General features: G+C 42.3%; 3 protein-coding genes across 11 annotated transcripts in view; 1 reads left to right on the plus strand and 2 right to left on the minus strand.

The window, feature by feature from the left end:
* Positions 1 to 2,978: 2,978 nt before the first annotated feature.
* LOC117135565 overlaps positions 2,979 to 17,348 on the plus strand; it is a 33,838-nt gene continuing 19,468 nt past the window's right edge. For 7 of the 9 annotated variants that reach the window (XM_033295876.1, XM_033295872.1, XM_033295873.1 and 4 more), the window contains exons 1-3: positions 2,979 to 3,428; positions 6,023 to 6,618; positions 6,680 to 7,199. In XM_033295876.1, coding sequence (XP_033151767.1) covers positions 3,350 to 3,428; positions 6,023 to 6,618; positions 6,680 to 7,199 — 1,195 coding nt within the window. In that variant the 5' untranslated portion in view covers positions 2,979 to 3,349. Of the gene's footprint in view, positions 3,429 to 6,022; positions 6,619 to 6,679; positions 7,200 to 14,631; positions 15,368 to 17,348 lie in introns of those variants that run through there. The other 2 variants (XM_033295878.1, XM_033295880.1) reach the window with 1 other exon arrangement.
* On the minus strand, positions 10,054 to 10,717 carry LOC117135567. The gene is made up of 3 exons (XM_033295882.1): positions 10,523 to 10,717; positions 10,284 to 10,454; positions 10,054 to 10,224 (listed from the first exon to the last, which is right to left on the minus strand). The coding sequence occupies exons 1-3, from the start codon at positions 10,715 to 10,717 to the stop codon at positions 10,054 to 10,056; spliced, it is 537 nt and encodes a 178-aa protein (XP_033151773.1).
* Positions 10,962 to 11,614, minus strand: LOC117135568. Its single transcript, XM_033295883.1, has 3 exons — positions 11,420 to 11,614; positions 11,193 to 11,360; positions 10,962 to 11,132 (listed from the first exon to the last, which is right to left on the minus strand). Exons 1-3 carry the CDS (start codon positions 11,612 to 11,614, stop codon positions 10,962 to 10,964), a joined length of 534 nt encoding a protein of 177 aa, XP_033151774.1.

A 17,348-nucleotide genomic window follows, 5' to 3' on the forward strand; every position in this document is an offset into this window, starting at 1 on the left:
GGCACTTTTGTTATGCACTTTTTAATTTCACAATTGCTGATGTATGGCCTCAAGCACGCCTTACCACAATTTATAATGGTACACAAAGCAACCTTTAGCTATAGACTATAAGGTGCTTGTTTTAAAACATAAAAGATTCTTTTGTATCTTTTTGCTTTTTATATTTATACTCTGTTCCTTACCTTTGGTAGGGGGAAACAAGAGTCACTTATTTTTGCTACCTTTAGCTGTAAGATGCTTAAAGGAGCTGGCCTTTCTCTGAGTTCCTTACCTTTGGTAGGGGGAAACTGCAGAGTCGATTAAAGGCTCGATTGACCAAATGTAAAATCCCAAATAAGAAGACTTTACTCGTTGAGTTTTTGTAAGAAACTGGTTTTATTTGGAAATATCTTCGGTTTAGATAGGTGACATGAGAATCGCATCTTAAAGTAAATGGCCTACGCAGAGGCCTAAGTAAATAGTCCCCGCCTTATCGAGGTCCCACGCTCGGGCACATCTGCCTATCTTGAGCGGCGAGGACCTTATCTGTGGTCTCCCACTAAGGGACTATTTTAGGAGGCGGGGAACGATCTCAAGTGACTGACTCATGTAGTGTGCACTTAAATTACATGTTTTTGAGCAATGCACCCATGTCGCCTTAGATAACAAAATCCTAAATATAATTTATCGCTCTCGATTCATTTACATAAGATATGAACGGAGCCCAAAATTGTAAGTCTTTAAATATATTCGTGTTCATGTGTGAACACGCTCCTTATCACATGTCGCCGAGCACGGGGAACACTGTAGGAAATCAAAAGTGGGGAGTACTGTTAAAGTGCCTCAAAATGCATATAAATAAGAAACTCAAAGATGCAAATCAAACAAGCAACGCGATGCGGATTAGTTCCAATGCTAAGCTATAACCAGCCATGTAATGTACACTTGCAATATTGCAAATATTTATAATATCGTATAATATATAATAAAATAATAATATAAATATAACAAATCATATAAAATTATTATGCTTCCCATAAGTAAATATTGACCTGCTTTATATAATAACAATCTACAATCTCCATCGAATTATCATTAAAAGAGAATTCAGAAGACAAATATTATTTTTTCTGATATCACGGATTATCGAGCTGGCGGGTTCATTTAGCGGGTGTTGCCTGTGCTTGCAAATGAGCAGCGCTTATCTCGTTTACCTCTTGATCATCGCTTATCAGCGGGGCCCTGAACGCCCCCATAAAGGCACGACACACACACACACCCACATATACATACGCAAGTCGCACGCACACGGACATGCACACATTTCGAGTAATTCAATTATTTTGTGTATTATTTTCAATGTGCAACAAAAGCGACAATAAAATAACAAGCCAGCAGCCGACTTATCACCGCGCCGCCGCTGTTGTTGCAATGCTTGTTGCTGCTGATGTTGTCGTCGATTTCAAACTGCTGGCACTGACTGGCACTGGCGCTGGCACACAGCTATGGCAATTATTCTGTGTTCGCTTCAGTCGCCGCCCGTTGATTTTGATAGAGCCGAGCCAGAGCCGCGAGACTTCCGCTGGTCGAGGGAAGCGGCGGGCAGCGAGGAGGGGCGGAAAACCGCGGGGTCGGCTGCTGGAAAAATCCAAGGAAAGTTCGGCGAAAGTCGTTGCCTATCAAAGATAGACGGTCTCAAGGGCTGTATGTACATACATACATACAGACATATATTTCGATAGCTTACAATATACATATATACAATATATATGTATATACATATACGAATTACACAAAATGTCACTTATATTTTACGCCCATTTTACTTCCCATTTGCATGCTCCCCTTCAAGGATTTTGACATTAAACTTTATGATCTTCAAAATCATGAGGGTAGATATGATTGAACTTAGATGAACTAGTCTGTCATGAGCAGTGTAACTAGAATGCTGTTTAATATTTTCCTTAGGTTCTAACAAAAATCGCAACAATAGAACTTCCTGCTCACGACCAAGCCTACCAAACTCAGTGTTTTGAAATACAACTATTTAAAACTTACAAAATAATTCTAAAATTCCAGCGCCAAAAAACTATATCTTTCGAGCATCGGAAACGTGTGGCAGGATATCCGGTGTGCCCACTACAGATTTAGCATTAAAATTCAATAAATCTATATCTTTTATTTATTAAAAATGATAGCAGAGCTTACCACACTATGTCTAACATATTCGGTAGTAGTACTAGCTACGAGGAGTCGTACTAATATACAATATTTGTGTGATTGGACTGAAATTAAAATATTCGTAGACTAAAATTGTATACTAGATTCGTTGAAACGTACATATGTAAACGGTAGAATGCTTGTTTCCTAAACATGTATGTACATATGTATGTACATAAACACACGGCGGAACATGGAGGGATCTCTGCCGGGATCTGTGAAGAGTCATGGTGGGGACCATCACCTTCAGAGACTGTCGGCGCTACACAGCTGGAACGTCGGCGGGACAAGTCTTCGGGACAGTTGGTGGGACAGGTCGGCGGGAAACTGCGGGACCGTCGGAAGGACACGGCGGGACGTCGGCGGGACACAGCGGCTCTTAAAATTAAACGGAAGGAAAATAGGTATAAAACAGACCGACAAAACACGGAATTGAAATTCAATTTGAAATTTTAAAATTAGTGCCGATTTTCGATAAATGAATGTTGGCGTTGTCATCTTAACTTCTACACCAACCTGTGCACAACCGATGAGCCGATAAATGGAACCCATGGGGTGCTGCCAGATAGTTAGATATAGTTTAAACATATTTATAGCGCACAGAGACTTGCAATTCGTTAAGCTTACAAGCTTATTGATTTGTAAAGTATTATATACTTGTTGTATATTAAGTTATCATTTTTGAAAAATTCAAGCTCATCGTCGTTTAGTTTCGTGGGAGCTCGCCCCTTGCAACTTCTGGCAACTCTGCCGTCATATGTTTGACAGTTTGACATGCACACAGTTTTGGAGTAGCTCAAAATATTTTCGCTATCGTTTTTTTTTAATAATTTCGTGTGTGAAACGGTGATATTATTGATTTTTGTTGCATTTTATGCATCGTCCAGCTGAAGCACATCGAAATCCGCCAAGGGACTCCACGGCTTGCGCACAGGGAGGCAGTGAAAAAGTTTTGTTTACCTTTTTTCGATATCCCAGAGTTCTGCGATTTCGGTGTCGCTGTGTGCGTGTGCGAGCGCCCATGTCACCTGTGTGTGTGTGCGTGCGAGCTGGTGTGCAAAAATGAAAATGCATTCTCAATAAAGCGAAATAAATGTGCCAACCGCTAGGAGAGTAGTGCATTCTAAAATTGGTTGTTAAAGCTGCGCACATGGAAAATGTGGCCGATATTTCCACCAGCGCTTCGTCCTCTTCTACTTCTAATTCAACTTCCACACTGAAACTCCAAAGTAAGTTAGCCCCAACTCCCCCTACCACCCCACCCATCCCTCTTCCACATGCATATATGTAAGTTATATCTGTGCTGTTGCCCACGTATCTCCCGATTTTCGACCTGATAACCGTGCTCTCCTCGATATTGGTTTTCCAATTAGTTTTTGTTTTGTTGTGTTTCGCTTTGCGTTGCGTTTTGTCTTCACGTTGTTGGGGGTTCCTCTGGGCCATTAACCCATTGGTGGCCGCTGTGCTTTATTACGCCTTTCCTGGCAATACTTAAATCTCGTTAGTTTTACACTCATCTAAAGTATTGCAAAGTTGGCTAAAATATGGGAGAGTCTGATTGAAAATTCCTATAGAAGCAATCAGCTGTTATCTGTGTTCTTTAAACATAAATATGGCAACTCTGCTCGTGAATGCCGATTGGCGGGCTTCGAATTTTAAGTGTGTTAATAACAAAATCTTAGTTTGTCATAAATTCATGAGTATAGATAAGATAAATGGAAACATTCCTTTTCCACACACAAAACTAGTGACGTAAATGTTTATGAACAAAGATTGTTTAAAAGATTCGAAAGTAGTCACAGAAAAGTCCAAGACGTTCACCACTTTTTTTAAATAATAAATATTTATGTCTAGACCCAGAGTACTAATCAGTTGCAGACTGATAAAGCCTATCAAAAGTTTGATGTGTTCTTCCCATTGAAAGTTCTTGTGGCTTGCTAATCTTTGATTTGTCCTCTTTCTTAACCCTTTGGCGGCTATCTATGTGCAGAATCTATTGACATATTTATCGAACTCTTTCCCCAGCTGGCAAATCTAACGCTTTTTGATTTATGCTTCTAATAAAAATTCAATAGACTTGCAATTTGTCCAGCTACCCAGAAACTTTTGTTTCCCCCCAGTTTCCCAACTAAGCAAGTAGAGTAAAGCACGTGGAGTACAACAGTGGGATAATATAGCACTTTTTTTTTTTAATCCTGTTACCAAACAAAATTTAAGGTCCAGCATTTTTTAAAATATTTCAACAAAATTGATATACCCTATTATAGGAATATTAAGTTTTAAAAGCATTTTAAAAAATGTTTTTATTTGTTTCCCATTTATAAATAAGAAAAAGTATTAAAAATTTATATTAATTGAAAGCCAATTAATTTTAAAGTAATTACAACAAAATTCCGTTTATATCTTCTGGTTTTCATTATATTGAATATCTTGAATATTTTTTTTTACTTAATTTAACAATTATCGTGCCCACTGTGACTGTTTCGTTGCACATCAAAAGCCGCGACGAAAGCAAAAATATGCGAAGCTTTAGCCAAGAGTGTTTTATGTGTTACGCGGCTGCCTGATCCCCGAGTGCCCCGAATCCTGGGATCTCCGTGCTGTTGTGGCTGGTCTGCCATACATTACAATGAAGTATGTGCGCCCGAATGGATGGCCAGCCAACAGCCAGTGGCCCCACCTATTCTATTCCGATCCTGGTCCAATTCAGGCGGTTTATTTTGCCTGGCGGCAGGCGACCTTTTCGCACAGACACTCCAAGGAAGGCGAAGGGGGCGCAGACACTTGTCCACTTGGGGTCAGATGGTCGCATGTGGCGCTTTCCCCTGTCCGCTTTTCTGCTTTTCCGCTTTTCCCCAAAGCACAGCCGACTGAAGGCGGCGTCAACGGCTAATTATGACCCGCACGTTTTTGCGAAAACAAACACACATGGTTTTGGGGGTGTGGAAAAGCCAGGGAAGGGTGCTGGATGCAGGCGGCGGGGTCGAGGCGGGAAAAGCAGGGGAGCCGGACAAGTGTTTAGGCTACATTTCGAAATGTTTCCGGCGCGCACTTTACGTTCCGTGTCGCCTTCAGCCTTGAGAGTCTATATTTGGCAACGCATGCCAGGGCAGAGACCCCCATTTGCCTACACCCGTGAACCTACCCCATTACTTTCTCCTCCTTTCTTGGCTGAAAACTCGCTGTTTGTTTGTTGCACTTTTATTGCGTTTTGTGCTGGGGCTCGTCGGCTAAGTAGTCCTTCGTCCCTGCCATAAACATGTCGTCTTTCGCTTGATTTAGCGTTTGGCTACCGCCCATCCTCCCCAATTGTTGGCCAACAGAATGGAGTGTCCGAGCCACTGACCGCTCTAGGCATACGCCGCGTATACGTAATGCTCGACGTCCCTTTCAGTTCATTTTTACGGGCCCTGGGAAAGTGCAACAATGGCAGCCACGCCTCCTGCCTCCGCTGTCACATGCGCTTCTAATGCAAGGCTTTCCAAATTCGATCAAGATGGAGTCATAAATCTTGCGCCGCTCATGAAGTTTCCATTGAATTTGCATACAATGGGGCTGTCCGCTTTTTAGGGCCACTCGAAATTGCTCAATTCGAGAAATCGAGAACAAAATGTTACAGGAGCACTTACACCAAAAATGAAACCAACACGCTGTTTAGATAAATTAAAAATATATAAATAAGACTTAATTTTTTTATATCATATATGCAGACGTTCTAGGATGTACATTTTTAATTCTGTTTTTATACCTGAATAAATACTTTTTATATATGTACATTGAATTGATTATTTAAGACTGATTTACGATTGTTATTCCTTTCTAGGCCAAATCAACTCTAAAAATGTCCTGATCCGATCGCAGAGCAGTGGCAAGCTAAGCAGCAATGAAGCAAAATCAGCAAAGCCAGCAGCATCAACCAGTACAACGACGACCCTGCGAGCGGCCAAGCTCAAGATCGGGGCCATGCAACAGCAGAAGCAGCAACACCAGCAGCAGCAGCATCAGGCCACGAGCGGCGGCAACATCATCCTGCTGCGCGGCACTCGCAACGAGAATGGCCAGATCATCATCCAGAACAAGCAGGACATACTCAGCCTGCTTAGCGAACAACAACAGCAGCAGCAGCAGGAGAAGAGCCACTCCTCCACGGCCATCACGCTCAACCAGCTGCCCACGGCGACAACGGTGGCTAGGAAGACCATTGTGCAGGGCTCGAGTGGAGCCGGCAGCAGCAGCAGCAACTCCACCATTTCCATTGTGGCCAACAGCAACAACAAGGAGGCCAGCAGCAACACGATCCTTCTGCAAACCCCCATCAATGCCAGTCAGTTGGAGAGCGTTCTAAAGGCACAGGAGCGTTCCAAGCAGGCCAACGCCACGCAAACCAAGATGGTGGAGAGACCCTTTATGCTGAAACATGTAAGAGATGTGCAGTGATATTTGTGTTATATTTTACTAACTTTTTCCATCACTTTTACAGGCCACACGCAGCCTGAGTTCCGAGAGCAACTGCGACAGCAAGTCACCCTTTGTGCTGCAAACGCTGAAGCGTCTGGAGAAGTCTCAATCCATACTGGTCATACGAAACTCCACGGCTTCGTCCTCTGCAACCAACACTTCCATGGCCACTTCGCCGCCAAATGGCAACAGTCTTGCCACCTCAAGTATTCTAAGCGTGACGCGCACCACGAAGGCGGCCAAGGGCGTGGCAGGAGCGCTGCACAAGCTCAAGACGGCAGCAGCCACAACAGTCTCGAGCGGGGGAGCCGCTTCCGCCGGAGCAACATCATCTACGGCCACCACCATACTTAGGCTGGGAAAAAGCGCCACCACGGTGGCCATTAATGGAGCAAGCAAGCTGGAGGCAACGACGAGCACAACCACAGCGGCGCCAGTTCCGGCCACAACGACAACATCAAATAAATTGTCCAACGCGGTGACAAGCGAGCAGCAGCAGCAACAATCGACAACAACGCAAACGAATGTGCCACTTGGGAACGGTAAGTCTCGAGGATTTGGTATCACCGAATTTCAAATGCGGCGCATAAATTGCTGGCGGGGTTTTCGGCAGGTGTTGCAGCTGCAGCTGCATTTGCATCGGGACCGAAAAACAAAGCCTGACGCAGTCTCCTGGCTGAAGATTTCCCGGGCTTTTGTGCCCCATCTTTGTTGCCTATTTTGGGGCTCTCTCTCTGGGCGACTGGCGTCTATTTCTGTTTAGTTACGGAATTTTCGCTGATTTACCAGGAATTCGGCGAACGTGGCCTGCCTCACAATTATTCAATTAAATCGAGGAACGTCTTGACCGCCCCCTCGGGGCTTCAGCTGCACTCAGCTGTGAATCCCATTGATTTTAACACCCGAATCAGCCTGCTGCTCCCTGGTGACCGGTGCTCTGCTCTTGGCCATCACAAAACAAACAGCCAATAAGACACCCCTTGTTGTGTTTGTTGTGTGTGTGCCGTCTTCATTAGCGCTGTGTGCGCTGAGTAACAAGTTACGAGTTATCAGAAAGTTTCCACCAGCCGCGGCAAGTGGAGCCCGGCTCAATGATTTCTTAAGGAACACAACAAAAAAGAAATGAAAACAAATCAATTCTTTTGGGCGTAAAGTTTTCAAGACTTTCAAAGATGCCAATTTGAACCAATTGAAAGATGCAACTTGGGAAATTCGATATATACAATTGCCAAGGAAAATCCTATTTTGAGGTATTTAAATGATTTATGATGGGAATGTGATTAATCATATATCTTATACATAATACTTTATATAAATATCTCCAATGAAAGCTTATGAACTTGAAGATGTACTCTGTAATCCTCTATTTCGACGAGCATTTTAGCTATTTCAATGGGATCAACTACTTTGAGGACCCTGCCCATGCATTTTGGCAGAGCTTAATAAATTTTCTGAAAATTCCTTGGAGATCGAAGGGAGCAGATTAGCCACGTTTGGCGAGCAACGCCCTGGGAAACGGGCAATGGCAAAGTGCTGAGGCGGCATTCGAAATTCGGCACTCGTGGGGGAGCAGTGATGATTATTGCACTCGATACACGAGTGTCGTCTTGGCCGGCGATTCTGCTGACAGGCCAGAACGATGGGCGAAGTGTCTAAGTGATTTTTAAGCCCGATTCGAGTTATGGCCAAAGGCAACATCCCATTCAGTGCGGGTGTTGAGCTGTCGACATATTGCGAAGCTCAAGTATTGCTGATGTTTCAATTGCCGTTCGACTGTACATATGTGTACTTATATCCGTGTTGAATGCAGACTTTTAGAAGATCTCTATCTGATTTGCAGTTAAACAAATGTAAAAGCAAAGCGGCCAAAAAATACCCAGTGAGCAGACGACTTTGCCCGCTTGCATTTTATTGATAAAACTTTGGCCGGCTCTGAATTTAAAATATTTTAATTTAGTTTGGCTTTAGTTTTCGGCACCAGTTGTTGTTCCTCCTGTTATCCTATCATATTCGTTCATACCATGGCCATTAGCTAAAAGGCGGCCAAACTTCAAAAAAAAGCAAACTGAAATAAAGCCACGAAATTTGCCTTTCGGTGAGCTCTTCTATCACTTTTTTTTGCGCCCGAAAGGCAAGCAAATTAAACAAATTACCCCCCACACACATGTGGATCCGTGAGATACTTTTGCATGCAAGTCAAGTCGAAAAAAGGAGTTCTAAAAAATCAGAAAGAGCGTTACAATTCGTTTGCCACTTTTTGTGCATTTTTCTTCCAAAATCCTTTTGGATGACGAGCCTTGTGTGCTTCATTATCATTATTTGAGTCCGTTTCTCTGTCTCTTTCCTTGAGCACATAATTGCCAAGAGAAATAAAAAAGTTGGCGCTTTGTTTTGCACAAAACTTTTGCATTTCCGTTGTTATGAAACTTGAGCGCGTCCAAAAAAAAATGGGAAAAAAATGGAAAAGATATGGCAGTGAGTGCCAGAAATGAGTGAAAAAAACTGGCCGAAAAAGAAAGAATAGGGCCGACAACAATCTTTTCGTGTGAGTTAAATTGCAAAATATGATGGCCGGCGCCTGGCACCACTTCACACAGGACTAAAAAAGAAATGGGAAGCGGGGGCGGCGAACAGGTGGGCTCCTGAAAGGTGTCGTCCTGTAGGTGGCTAATTAGATAACACTGGGCCTAATTTGACGCTGCCACGCCCACCATCCGCCCTTGCTTTTCACTTGTTTTTCCTTTGCACACAGGACACCTCGTTTGATTATTGTGTCAAAGTCCTGCCTCTTGTTTTCTTTGCTCTTTTACCCAGTTTTAGTCCGTGTTTGCCATGCCCTGATTTGCTTTGACCATTTGTGCCGCATTTCATTTAGAACTCTAATCACACATTATTTTCCCAAAATCGTTTTCCTTGTTTTCGGATGCTTATGCAAGCGAGGCTGCAGTTTAGTGACGAATTGTGCGAAGTGCAACATATCCTAACCACATTTTAGATAGAGCAGTCGCTTTATTAAACTTATAGATCAGAAGATATATTTGTAGTAACATAAAATAGCAGAGACAGTATTAATGAAAATAAACAAAATTTTAAAAAAAATGTTCAGAAGTGTGGGCGTGTCAGTTTTGAGCTGTTTGTGGGCGTGACAAGTTTTTGAATGTAACGTGTGCTGCGGCAACGTTTATAAAATCTGCATTCCTAGCTTTAATTGTAACCTTTTAGATTTTTTAGATTAGATTTTATTATAAACAATAATCCGATTTTCAGTTACAATAATAATACAAATATTTATATATTTTATCATGATTTTCAAATATTTTAATTATAACAATAGTTATACATCATCTTGAAGCTAAATATGTCTGCTGTTAGCTGCATAATCTATAGTTTGGTTCCTCAGTGTTCTCTGTAATTGTTGTACTCGATGGATCCATTTATTGTTAAGGCGGCTTTATTCTTTGCAAAAAATGTTAACTGCAGAGCGTATTGACCTGTCTCGACCGGAAATCGATTGCGTAGATTATTAATATCCATTTCGAAGTTTTTGCATTCCAATAGTTCGTTTTCCTGAAACACATTAAAGGTACATATGTACATATATCCAAGGTGTTAACTCATCTAGAAACAATTACCTTGAGGGGACACGAGTAGTTCTTGGCAAGATATGGACTTAGGTAGGCGTACCCAATACTTATTATCACGTTATTGTTACGAGCAAGAAAGTCACACAGATTTGCGGTGAAATTATAGAGAAAGGGTCGCCAGCCATTTGCTCTTTTGAAGAACTCTAAGCGAATCTACAAAATATATTTATAATCATACATATATTTTATATCTATATATATATTAGGAATCCATAACTTACGAATAATTTGCTAACGGGCTGCTTTAGCTTGTATTGCACAGAGATTGAGTTCCTAAGCCGACTGATTGCATTAAGTTTGCAAAGCAAAAATTCACCAAAATCTTGGTCAAGCGCAGTACAGTGAAGACTCTTGAACTTAGCATCAACCTCCGTTGAGGTCAATACCAAAAGAGTGAAAAACACCAAAGCCAACATGACTGGTCAAAAGTTAATAAAAAACTAATCTAGGCAATATTTTACCGTCTGAAACACTTGCAGAATTAATGGATTTTTAAATACTCAAACTTTTATTGTCGTAAAAAATCAGATATCGTCGTAAATAATTAAAAAACATTTAATTAATATTCATTTACACACTCTCTTCTTGCTCGGAAAATTACATATATGTGCTGGTGTTACCACTTTGGAAAAATTATTCGGTTTTGGGCACCTATATATATCAGTGCTCTCGATAGTTATAGTATTCTGCGGATCCATTTAGTGTCAACGTGACTTTCCTCTGGACAATGAAGCTCAACTGGAGCGCGTACTCCCCGGTTTCTATAGGAAATCGAACACGGAACTTTTCGATATCAAACTCCAGGTCGGTGCACTTAATTAAATGATTTTTCTGCAATATAAAGTGAGTTTCTAAACGATTTTTGGTTTTCTGCTACTAAAAAGCATTTACCTTAAACGGGCAAGTGTAGTTCGTGATTGGGATGTACGGTTTGAGATACTCGTATCCGAGGCTCACAATCACATTGTTTCTTTTAGATAGAAAATCGCACAGATTAAACGATATATTGTACAGAAAAGGTCGCCAGCCGTTGGCTCGTTTGAAAAGCTCCAAACGCATCTAACGAAAGACACAAAGATATTAACATTTTAGGGAAATGGGGCAAAAGTTCCACTAACATGGACATTATTGACGGTTCTCAACTGCCTGAATTGGATACTTATCGAGTTCCTGTACCGATTGATGGCCTTGATTTTGCACAGCAGTATTTCGCCATAGGATCTATCGTAGTTCGTACAGTGGAGGCTCTTGAACTTGGCCTCCAACTGCAGGGGAGTGAGGAGCACCAGGACAAAGATCACAACTGCTAACATGCCTTCTAGATGACGAATGGAGAACTGAGCTGGCTGGAAAATCGTCCCGCGATTATATCATATATCATAGTCGCCCGATTATATCAGATAGTCGTCGGATTCACTTAAATGAACCTTATAATCAAACCGTTAAATTGTTCGCTGAGTGAAACATTAAAATGCAACACGAAAGAGGAATCATTTGATAAAGATTCAAACTATGTCCTTAAAATCTATTAGATACAAAAAGAGTAAGCCAACATTTACATGCTTACAGCTAAAAAGATGTTGTAGAATTACAACTTTTAATTAAATTTATTCATGTCTAGGCAGTTATAATGAATATTCAATGAAGTGAAACCCCATTTTAAATCAACCACAATTCAGCTAAATTAAATAGTTAAAATCTAAAATGTATATTAGTCGAGCCAAAAATAACTATAAATGGCAAGAACGTTGTTAATTATAAACCGAGTTTAATTATATACTGAATACAGGTTACTTTGAATTATTTACTTTATGTTGTTGGAAAGGGTTCGTAGGATTTAAAGTAAACATATTTTATTTCAATTCCATGTTCTCTGCCAAAAAAGAAACAAATTATTAGTGAAACAATAGGAATTTGTGAAGCGAATGTAATCGCTTATAATAATAATTATCTTTTAACGAGGATTTGGTCTGATTGGGCTATTTTCGGGTAATTAAATCGTTAATGACCTAATAGTTAGAAAATGTTCGTCTACAACATTTGAACAAATTAAAGTTCTGTTTTGGTGCATTTACACCATGTAGTTGACCCATTTACAAAAGGGTTTCTAACTTTTAGCGCACTTAGTCGCTTTCATTTTAAGCTAGAGTAATATCGAAATTCTTCGCTGTAATATTTCTATCAATAACCCAAATATTTGCGTAATATTAATATCGCTCTAAAATATATGTTTATAATCACAAATATATGAAATAAACCTCACGAACTGTGGCCTGTGTTGCAGCTGCGTCCGTGTCCATGTGGCATAGTTGCGCTTCAGGTTTGATTAAAAATTCCAGCGCCAACTTGACTGCCCACCGGAAGGTGTGCGAAGGCTTTCCAGGCACGTGCAAATGCCTCACCTACCCCGCCGCGGATTCCTTTCTTGTCGTGCCTCCTGGACTTTGTTATTGTTTTGGTTCCGCTGGCTCTTTTGGGGTAGGACCAAGTGGAGCCGACAACGAACCTCTCCGTTTTAGGTGGGCGATGGTCGGCGGCAGGGGTTAATCTATTGCGCAGGTCTCTAACGGTCGGGAACAACCCCTAAATATGGTTGTGCAATAGAAGAAGTGTGTAGGTGCCCAGCCAACTTTGGTGGACCAACCCACACAGCTCTTTGGCATTCCGCCGAAATTAGGCTAATGTCGTTTGTTAATGGCTTATTCACCGGTTAGGCATAGGAGTATTTCAAACTTGCATTATTGTAAGGCATTGCTAAACGGATTGTAGATTGTAGAATTCTTTCAACATAAGCTGCTGCTTGTATTTGGCTAAAGACACAGACCTTGCCTCCCACATGCTCGGTAGTTTGGGAGCAGACCTATCCCCCGGTGCCACCCCTACTGAATCCATCATCTCGCCGACCCTCTCGCTCGCTCTTGCTTAGGCTTAAAGCTGCTGGCAGCCGACGAATCCGGGCCCAAATGCCATAACTCGGCCCGAACAGCAGGACTCGTGTCCTGTCGGCCAGCCGAATGTCCTTGCCTTCCGCTGCCAGTTGCCAGTTGCCAGCTTTCAGCCGCCAGCCTTCCGCTTTCTGTTTTCAGTTCTCAGTTTTCAGTTTACAGACCTTGGCCAAGCGTGTCGGACGTGGCTTTCTCTTGGCCCTGCGCGAACATCCAGATACGTTACGTGCCGCTCTACGTACATCGCCATGCTTACGTGAGGATGTCGCATCCAGTAGTTGGCCGTGCATCGACATTAAGTGTCCACAGACTGGTTGATCTGGCAATAAGGTTTACACAAACATGATTTAATCGGGAGAGCTCGCTCGCTGAATCTTCCAATTTGCCTCAATTTGTTTATGTAATTTGTTTACACTTCACTCAAGCCCCTTCGGCTCTGTTTGTTGTTTGCTTTCCGTTCTGGTTGTTGTTCCTTTCGATGTTGTGTGGTCAATTTAAATTGGTGTACTTAAGATCTCTGGACCATATAAATGTATATGTATATGTATATTACCCATATGTGTTTTATGTGTACTCGATGTTTATTTATGTAGTGATTTATTGGTTGATTGCTGTTGTTAATTGGTGTTTTAGTGCAAACAAACCTATTTGTATGGCATATATTTTAAGGAAAATTAAGATAAGACTTGTTTTTGATATACCACCGGCTAAATATGAATCACGAATCACGAAATTCTCGGACCTTGCTTAGGGACACGAGACTAGAGCTTATCTGAGTCTAGTTTTTTAGCTGGCAGCTGTCACTTGATAACCCGGATAAATATATACATTTTTTTGGAATTGGCCAAGCTCACTAGCGACTTAGGCAACTTTTTTTGGGTTGAACTTTGGTTCAAGGTTCAGCTCGTCAGCAGGGAAAATAAAAATAACAAGTGTAAAAATTACGTTTAAGTTAGGTTACATACAGTACATAAATATTTAACAATTTGCATAGTTGGTTCGGTTGTCCAGGAAATTTGTGAAATTTCAGTGCCGCTTGTTTTGAGATTTGTGTTGACACACGACTCGAGATGCACAGAAGGAGATGTCGAGATAGGCGGCCTACCTTATCAGCATCACGGAGTGACATTATCAACCCCGAACTAAGCCTAAAATCTACTGCTCCCACTAATTTATGGCTGAGAAAAATATAATACAACTTACAAATCTAACGACAAAATTGTAGGAAATAATCCGCTGCGGTCGCTCCATTCAGTCAACTCTCGTATCCCCAAGCGATCAGACGCTCCAGGCGGACCAAAAACGATATCCGGACACATAGTACATATACTATATATAGTGTTTACAGTGATCAGTGATCAGTTCAGTGAACAGTTAACTCTTAATTGCAACTTCGAGCCATGGCGGGCTACAGATCGCTGCCCTTGGCTCCGGTGGCAGCAACGGCGGCGGTGCAGCCGACGATGGGAGGAGTGCCGCCCACGATGGCTGCCTATGCCCATCACCAGTCGATGACGGCCATGTCGAACAACGGTATTATCTATCAGTCGGCGGTGCACGCCTCCATTCACAGCCTCAATACGGTCCAGAGCCAGCACCGATCCTCAACCACCACCCATCATCACATTCTAGCCACGGCCACAGCAACGGCGACTGCAACAGCGGCGGCAGCAGCTGCAACAGCAACCGCTGCAGCGGCGGCAGCAGCAGCAGTGGTGGCCCTGCCGACGGCATCAGCAACAGCCGCAGCACCGCAGCAGCACGCCGCCTACGGACAGCAGCAGCCTCAGCAGCACCTCCAGTCGCAGCACCAGCAGCAGCCACATCTCGGCCAGCACCACACGCAGCAACACCCGCAGCAACACGCGCAGCTGCAGCAGCAGCAGCAACTGATGGCCCATCAGCAGCACTCTGTGGCGCAGCAGCAACACCACCACCTGCAGCAGCAGCAGCATCTGCAGCAGCAGCAGCAGCACCACCACCACCATCACCACCACCACCATCAGCAGTTGTCGCTGCACCAGAACCACCTGTACTTCAGCGGTGCCAGTTTGGGTCACCACCATCACCACCGCCAGATCTTCAGTCATCTGCAGAGTGCTCTAATGCCTCTGAGTGTCAGTAAGTATGCCGCTTCAGGGCCTCCTAAAAGGGGCGTGGCAGGTCCAGTGATATTGCGAGGGATCGAAGAATAAGGTTGGAATATATCTGCAGACTTAGTGGCTATTGAAGTTGGTAAAGCGGATTTAAAGCAAAAGTTGTAATGCTATTTTGTTCGTTCTTCAAAGGATCATTTTCAAGTTTAACTATGCGGTGCTGTACAAATCTTCTTTACCAACTTGCAAAAACCCCTAATTTGATGTGTTATTGGTGTCGCATGATCTGTCCTTTATAGCGTGTTTTTACTATCGATGTTGTGCTTATTTAACATATTCATACCTAAGTAAATATGTGTGTGTGTTTCTATATAGCATATGAATATGGCCAAATAACGATATCATTCTTACCTTAAATGTTGTATTCTCGTATTCTTCTATGTAGTTTACCAATTATCTAACTACGATTTAAATAACTCTACCTAATAATATTGCTACATCATTATTAGTATTTTCTAAACTTTGTGTTTCAAATTTTCAAGTGTGATATTCTGATTTAGGGCTTTGGACACTATGTCCTTATACTTGAAGGAACTTAAAATCTGACCCAACTTGACTTTAAACAACGTTTTCGCCGCGATTTCGATTTCCACTTAAGTTACACCCCTTTTGGAAAACACACACTTGGGGGAGCCGAGAACATGGATTTTAGCATTTTCTGAACATTTCATTAAATTTTATGTCATATCTTCCTGGGCAATAATTCGCACGCCATTCCAGAGACGCGTGCACGGGTGGCTCGCGCATATGTTGACAGTCGTTTATTGTTTGCAAAAGGACACCCAGCACACACACACACACACTGAAGCGCACAAGGATGTGCCTGCATGCATGTGTGTACGACGTAACCAGTTACAGTTACGGTTACCTATAACGAGGCTCGCACGCCTAAAACCTAAACTACAGACAATTGAAACAAAGGGCCGTCGAAAGGAGGCCCAAAGGAAAGGCTTTCACCTTTCGTTGCTGCCCCCTCCTTGCCCCAAGCTGTGAGTATGTGTGTGTGTGTTTTTATTGTGCGTGTGTGTGGGGAACAATGCAAAATATGCCCAACATTCGGCGTCTTTTTTCCATTCATTGCGATGGGCCCTCAGCTTTTGTGCTGGCTTAGTTTTTTGTCACCTCACCTGTCCCTTTTCCTTGTCTTTTGTTGCACATTGTGAAATATGTCAGCAATTGTTGCAACTTTCGTTGTTTTTCCTATGGTTTCTGTTATTGTTGCCGCCGTGTGGCCATTGTCACATTAGATTTTGTTGCTGCCCGGCGGCCGCTTAACTTTATTATTTTAACTTAATGGCGTTTTAAGTGTTTTTTATGAGATGGCAAAACAATGGCACCGTCGACGACACAAGTGTGGGTGTGGCAGCACTCGTTTTGCAAGTAAACATTTCACACACCAACGCACACGCACACAGAGGCATTCCGTTTATATGAGTAGCTTCATTATGCGCTTCATTTTTTGTAGCACACTTTTTGGGGTTGTGAAAAACCAACAAGTGCGCTGCTTTATTCTCGTGTGAGTGGGTGGGGTCATTGTTGTTCCCAGTCAATTGGATTGTTTTTGTGACACCCAGGAGTTCGTTGTCTTCTTAGCGAACTTAAAAGCTTTAAAATCACATGCCTCATTGGGCCAAATAACTTATTTAAGTTTTATATCCACTCAAGGCTTCGGAAAACATGCTGCACATGATTTTCCATTAAGAAATTAGCTATTGTGCTTTTATTATTTATCTTAAGCCTCTTCAATTTGTACTATTTATTCTTGAGAAATTGAGATAAGCGAAGTCCATAGAAGGATTTTCCCAAAAATAAGACATTTCAGCGCTTTAATGATTTGAGAGAACCAAAGTTCATCTAATATATATGCATATGGCCAGGGGAGTGTGAAAAAGTCGTAAAAAGTGGAAGAGCGGAAAGAGCTGGTGGAGCAAAGTCGCAAGTTGACA

The sequence above is a fragment of the Drosophila mauritiana genome, chromosome 2R (genome assembly GCF_004382145.1).
Source record: "Drosophila mauritiana strain mau12 chromosome 2R, ASM438214v1, whole genome shotgun sequence".
NCBI lineage: Eukaryota > Metazoa > Arthropoda > Insecta > Diptera > Drosophilidae > Drosophila > Drosophila mauritiana.